At 33.4% G+C, this 7,135-nt stretch overlaps 1 protein-coding gene across 1 annotated transcript in view; it reads right to left on the minus strand.

Moving 5' to 3' along the window:
* Nucleotides 1-1,300, minus strand: part of LOC129218352 (degenerin deg-1-like) — a 47,472-nt gene extending 46,172 nt beyond the window's left edge. Inside the window, exon 1 of the mRNA XM_054852596.1 lies at nt 958-1,300. Within this exon, the coding sequence (XP_054708571.1) occupies nt 958-1,300 (343 nt within the window). The remainder of the gene's footprint in view (nt 1-957) is intronic.
* Nucleotides 1,301-7,135: the final 5,835 nt, after the last annotated feature.

Genomic DNA, 7,135 nt, shown 5'->3' on the forward strand with positions numbered 1-7,135 from the left:
CAACCCCCAATCACTTTGTCCAGCTTAAAAAAAAAAAGAGAAAAAAAAAAGACTCTTAAAGCCTTATAATGGGTAATAGGATCGAGAAAAATATCGAGAAAGAAATGAGTTTTTATTTGTAAATTAATGGCGGCTAAGCAGTTTTAAAGAGAAGAAAAACTGATTGTAACTTAGTGTCCTCTGTAGAATTGACATCTCGGTCCAGCTCTGTCACAAACCATTCATCAATTCAATCCATCCATCTATATCAAGGGGCTCCAACCTTTATTACTTAAAGGCCACATTTTGAAATTTTGGAGGACAAGCGGGCCAACAATCCATCAAAATTTCAGTTTTGGCACAATCCAGCAAAATTTCTAGATGGCGAGCGCCCGTATACAATTATGACATTTCTAAAATTAAGCGCTCTGGTTGTTTTTGAGATTTTCTGGGCCTTGTTTTCTTTAAAAGTGCGTTAAAGGAGACATATTTTCAAAAAAAAAAAAAAAAAACGCTTTTTATAACTTGTAAGCTTACCGCGGGCAAGATCTGGTTCGTGGTAAGCTTACAAGTTATAAAAAGCTTTTTTTTTGCCTTGATCTGGATAATATCAAAATATTTAAAATACTTAGTACTTAATCTGATAACATAATTTTCACGACCGCATATATTTAATTTTACAAATATTAATGATACATTGACATTATTTTCCTGTTATAAATTTGGACTACTTCCAAATGACATTGTATTAATCCTTTAAAACATGTACAGTGAGATCTCGGGACAACAAATGTCTGTAGAACGAAATATCAGTTTCAATGAAATGAGTTTAAAGTCCCGATTTAAATTTCATAACGTTGCTTGAATTCCATTACCTCGATATAACGAATTTTTTTCTGTCCATAGAAGTTCGTTGTAGCGAGGTTTCACTGTATTATCAAACAGAAAAAAAAAAAACTTATTGAATATTTTACTAACCTTTAAGCCTTTCATGCGTCGTATTTTTATTCTTTTCTAACTGTTCTTCAAGAAACTGCTTCTTCACTATATTCAAGTTGCAAACTGTTAAAGCAGGAAAATCTAGTTCCTTGGCATGGATTTCTTCAGTGCTTGTTACTTTGCCGAAACTTAAATACTTTCGAATAAGAAAGGAACAATGGTAAGTGCATCCCGCAAGAGCACTGAGGAAAATGAAAATCCACAATAGTTTCCCAAAGGAACTTCTAGTCTCAAAAATTCTTCTTAGTCCATGGGCTGTCGCACTTGTTGCAAAATCTTTAGCTAATGCACCAATGGTAACACGAGTTTTCGATGAGGTCATGTGCTTGTGTTAGATGATAAAGCTTGTTTATAAATGATGTAAATAAGATTGACTTTCTTCTCAGGAGTTTTAAAAGCTTTTTTTCTGCTTGTCAATATATGCAAAAGGAAATGAGGAACTTTCATTTGAAATCACTGAAAAAAATTCAATAAATTAGAAAAATTAAAAAAACAATCTCTTGGAAATGTCAAACATAGGATTGATAAAAATTCATTTGCTGAAAATCGACTCTGTTTTACTGAAATGAAATAAAATAATGCAGTGAAGAAATTGTGCATCAAGAGCAATGCAGTGAAAAAGAGCGTTTATAAATCAGAGGCATAAATAATGAATTGAGCAGAAAAACTCATTTCAAACGATTTCATGATATGATTCAATATCGCTCTCCCTGCGTGTTTTTTTTTAAAATAAATTCAAACGTATTTATCTGCATACATACCTTTTTCAAACAACTCACGCTACATGGTACGGAGTAGTTGATTATGAATTATGGTAACGAATTGTTGTTGAATGATGTTATAATTTTAAAATGGCAATTATGGTTGTTTTTTAATCAGTTTTTTTGTTTCTGTTTGAACTTCATGAAATTGTTTAGTGCTGAATCAAATAAGGCTTATAAGGGTCATTCTTCAAAAAGTATAACTTTTCTGTCACACAGCTTTTACAGTAGAAATTTTAAGGAACAATTCAATTAACAATGCTTTTTAATTTCATCAAAATATATCTATTTAAACCTGCCAACAATTTTTTTAATAATAATTTTTATTTTAGTATATTTTTGGTTCACAACATGTGAATTCTCACCTCCGTGGCATGTCACACACCTGTTTATGTTTCTTAATACCTTGTTTAATTAAAAGTATATACTTATTTATTTAGTATTCCTTTCACAAGTGTCTTAAATACTAATTGTTTATGTATATTCAATTTTTTATAATTGTGTTTTAGTTCGTTTTAGTAGGATAAGGAGTCATGTCACACAATAAATTCTCACCTCCGTTACCCAAGCACAAAATGCCATTCCTCATTAACACGTGGCAGTAATGACATCAAATTTTATTTCCTTGATACAAGGGAGCCCTATTGTTTATTTTTAGCCATAGTTGAAGTTGTGAGATTTTTGTCGAAAAACAAGAAGATAGATTTTGCTTTATAAACTTAGTGTGGTTCTTCTGATTTCTCACCTCCGTGAACTTGAATTTCAGGGATGTAAATTAATGTAAAAAAAAAAGAAAGTGACATAATTTCATATACTTAACATGTGCAGATTGTGGCAAAGAAAAAAAAAGTTTTCCTTGAAAAAAGTATGTATTAGGCCTATATTAATGGAAAATTCCTCACCTCCGTGACAGAGCTTATCAATGTCATTATTCCTGAGGTGAAAATAAATGATGGATGGGAAATACATCAATAATAGGCATTCTACCAAAATTATAAATTGCATGTATATCCTCAAATTTGCTAAACACTATGTTTTAACATACATTTGAAACTACTAATCAAGCCGTACTTTAATTAAGAGAGCTTAATATTATGTTCCCACTAATCATTAAAATAGCTGATTGTTTGCCCAATTAACAAAATTACTTCTTTGATATTAAATTGGCCTTGATTTTAAACAGTAAAAGTTTTGTCTTTTTTTTTTATTTCCGTGAACAAGGCAATTATTATTATTTTTTTTATTTATGAGTAAAATAATTGGAACTTAGCTGGGCCATTGTTTATGGTTACTTCTAGTAGGTAACACTGTCATGTAAGAATGAAAAAAAAAAGAAAGCAAAAGGTTTTGAAATTGAAAAATATTTGCATTAAAAAGTTACGTTTTCTGGAGAATGACACATAAACTAGTTATAATGCGTCAGGATATCCAATTGATATTAATAGCGTATAAGTAAAATTAATTGAATATTCGTAGTTTTTAACGACGTTGTATTTCTCTAGTTTACTTAGGACCAAATTTTTCTCTTTTTTTTCAAGAAAGGGAATGTGCGGCAAAGTGAAACAGTTAAGAAATCTTTTTCAAAATGAAAAAATTATATATATATTTTTTGAAAATAACAACTCACATAAAGAAAAAACAATGTATTTAGTAATAAAGCTTGTATTAAAATATTATTTTTCATTTTCGGTAGTGAATTTGTACCTTAAAAAGAAATGGAAAAATTTCATTTTGATCCATATATGGGGCGAAGTGATGTATGAAAAGTGTGAAGTAATACATAAGTGGATGAAATAGAGAATAAGAAAGTAAGTGAATGACTGAATCAATATGTGCATTATTAAATTAAACAATGTAAATGAATTAATTAATGAATGATTACGCAAGTGATTTCAAAAATTTATACACTCTATAACAAAAAAATCGACGCACCAGGAAGGAACTGTCCGATTGAGACGAAAATTGGTGTATAGAAAGACAATGCACAGAATAGTAAATGATTAAATTCTCAGAACAATTGAATAATTTATGTCGGAGTTACAGTAACAAGTTCAATAAGGTATTGACCCACCTCTAGCCTGGATACAAGCTGAGCACGACGTGGCAAACACCAATTAAGCTCCCAGAGGGTGTCCTGCGTAATATCCGGCCAAATTCGCTCCAATTGTCGGATGAGGTTATCAACATTCCTTGCCAGATGCAATCGCCATCCCATCATATCCCAGACATGCTCGATGGGAGAGAGATCTGGTTATCTGGCAGGTCACGGAAGAGTTTTACAAGCTTGCAGACAGTTCATAGCAACACGTGCCGTATGTTATCTGGCATTGTCCTGCTGAAAACCAGCCGAGGGTACTGCAAAAGGAACGGCAGTAAAACAGGTCTTAGGATGCTGTCGACTTACCACTGTGCAGTAAGTATACCTCTAATTACGACCAAAGGGGTCCAGTGTTCAAAGGAAATGGCACGCCAGACCATAATGCCTTGTTGAGGGCCAGTATGACGTGCAAAAGTGAAACCAGGATCCCCCCTCTGCCCTGGGTGTCTCCAAACACGTCTTCGATGACCGTCATGACAGTTGGAAGCGGGATTCGTCGCTAAAGACTATATGTTCCCAGTCGGAACCATTCCAACCTGATCGAGCTATGCACCACTGTAATCTGGCTCGGCAGTGTGTAGGCGTCAGTGACAGGTGGCGTAATGATCGGCGCGAGCGTAGATTTCGTTCTCCCAACCGTCTGTAAATGGTCATGATGGACACTGGTGTTTGGGTTGGACGTCTGATGGTTTATAGAGATGAAGAAAACGCTGTGACAGCTGATCGGACACTAACTCTGTCATCACGATCTGTTGAGACTCTAGGTAGACCGCTACCATCCTAACGCTGATCCACGCTTTTCCACCCATCCTTGCCAGCATCTTCGAATCGCCGCATCGCTTCGACTCAAATGACGAGCGATTCTCCGATTTGACCAGCCGGCCTCTTTCAATCCAGTGATGCGACCTCTTTTAAACTCTGACTGCTGCTCGTACGGCGAGGCATTTTTAAGTTGTTGAAAATTAATCTGAATCGCAATCAAACCGAAATTTTTAACAACCGTTGAAGAACTGCTCCTTATATACATCTGCTGGATGCGCAGTTCCGATGCGCTGGAGATCAAACTATTTATTGACTGGACACCAAATTTTAATCATTTCATATCTAGTCAAATACTCATGCATATGAAATTTCAAAGCAATCGGATGATTGCTTCTTGGTGCGTCGATTTTTTTTGTTATAGAGTGTAAATAAGTAAATGAAATGAACTATTTTACTTCCCTCTCGTACATTTGACAAATTGTATTAAGCATTTAAAATAAAATCTTGCCTTACTGTAAGAAAATTAATACTGGACTCGAAATCAGTGGGTCTCACCTGATATTCAAAATGCCAAATGCAAAGACTTTATCATTTCATAATTTCGATGAATCACAAAATGTTACAAATCGTGTAACCGATTTTGAAAACGAAATGTCTTTTTCTTGTATCTTAATCTTTAGAGCTATTTACTTTTTGACTGGAATCAACTATGTGTTTAAAAACGTAGTTAAAATATTGCTAGAAAGGGGGCGCTGCAACTGAAAAATATTCTACCATTTTACTTTACATCGCTATTTCACCAGACCTCACATTCCCCTACAGTATTATACTGGTCTTATACGAAGCGAGTTTTCTGGAAATAAAATTATGACTGTGCTGACAGGTAACAAGCCGTTGCGTATTATTAAATCAATGACGATGAATATCTGTCCTTCGTCATAATCGTGTTTTTGTGCTTGAGGATATCATCACTTATGAAGTGAGATACAGATAGAGAGACGTGTTTCCGTATTCTCTGAAAACAATGTAATGTTTTAGGAACTTAGTGCATGATGAGCATGTTAAGTGACATTTTTGAAGAAATGGTGACGTATGATTGGACTTATATACTATCTTTTAAAACGTAACGCAAAATAAATTTTATAAAAATCAATATAATTTATATTTTATGAAGTATTTAAATTAAAATACTCTTGGTTATTCGAAAAGAGGTATTCATGTTACAAAAGTGTAAAGAATTCTCAAAATGCATAACAAAGCTACACAGGTATATTTTCAAAACTTATTTAAGGTAAACACACCAGTAGTAGCCAGTGCTTCAGTAGTGGCCACTTCAAGGTTATTTATACTTTAAAGAAAAAAAATGAACAATAATAATGTGAGTAATATATTGATACTTAATGTAACTATCATATTGAATCAATGGAAGAATATCAGATGGCCACTACTGAAATTTTCAGATTTTGGTGTGGCCGCTAAAGGATTAAATTTGAGGTTTTGGAAAAAATGGATAAAAAATGAACAAAATGAAATTCTGGCATTTTAAGAAAATGGGACGATTAAGGAAGGGTTACGATTTAATACACTCATTGATTTTCAAGAGAAGTCATTAATATTGTAGACCCACAGTTTAAAAATATATTTCACTGTGACCACTACTAGTGCGCTTTAAACCTTGAAGTGACCACTACTGGAGCACTAGCTACTACTGGTGTGTTTACCTTAAACTTCTTTCTGACAATTAAAAAATATCGAGCAGAAACCAGAGTATGAGAAGCAAAATAAAAAAAGCGCGTTGAAAAGCTTCCGGCTAATGTAATGAAGTTTTTAAAAATCTTTATCCACTGAGGGTTTAACTTAGTAGTTGATCGTACTGTGATAGGTAGCAAGAAAGTATAAATTTATAGTATGCTTATCTATGCTTCAGAAATTGTCACCTAACATTTCATTAATGTGAAGATTGTAGCAAAATTGTAAGTGAGAAAAAAATCTGACATTAATGTAAATAAAAAATATCGTGTGATAATCTAAAAAAGTATGAAGTTAGTATGATATTATAAAGAAATACAAAATATAAATGTTGAGACGTAATGTGAAAAAATGCAAAAATTCGAAGTTTGTAGGAAAACAGAGGGTTGGATTTAGTTGGTTGTATTGAGTTTTATGGAGCAAAAGCTTTTATACTAGGCCGAGGTTGGGGTTAACAGTTTTCACCGAATCCAGTTTATTATTGGGTTTGATGAAAACTCTAAACTCCAACCTAGGCGCAGTACAGCCTATTAAAGCTCTTACGCCAAAAAACAAAATACCACAAACAACCTAACAGCAACCCATTGTCCTGTTTTTGGTTGGAGTTAGAATTATCACCGAATCCGATTCAACATCGTTAAAAAAAATTCTCCTTATCATTACATTTACCGTTCACGTTCGGAGCTAGGTTTTTTTTTTTCGTTTGTTTATCGCATTGTATTCGCTATAATTTCTTGAAGAATTACGCAATAAGAATTATCTCACAAGTTAGAAAATGTATTAATCT

The sequence above is a fragment of the Uloborus diversus genome, chromosome 3 (genome assembly GCF_026930045.1).
Source record: "Uloborus diversus isolate 005 chromosome 3, Udiv.v.3.1, whole genome shotgun sequence".
NCBI classification, from domain to species: Eukaryota; Metazoa; Arthropoda; class Arachnida; order Araneae; family Uloboridae; genus Uloborus; species Uloborus diversus.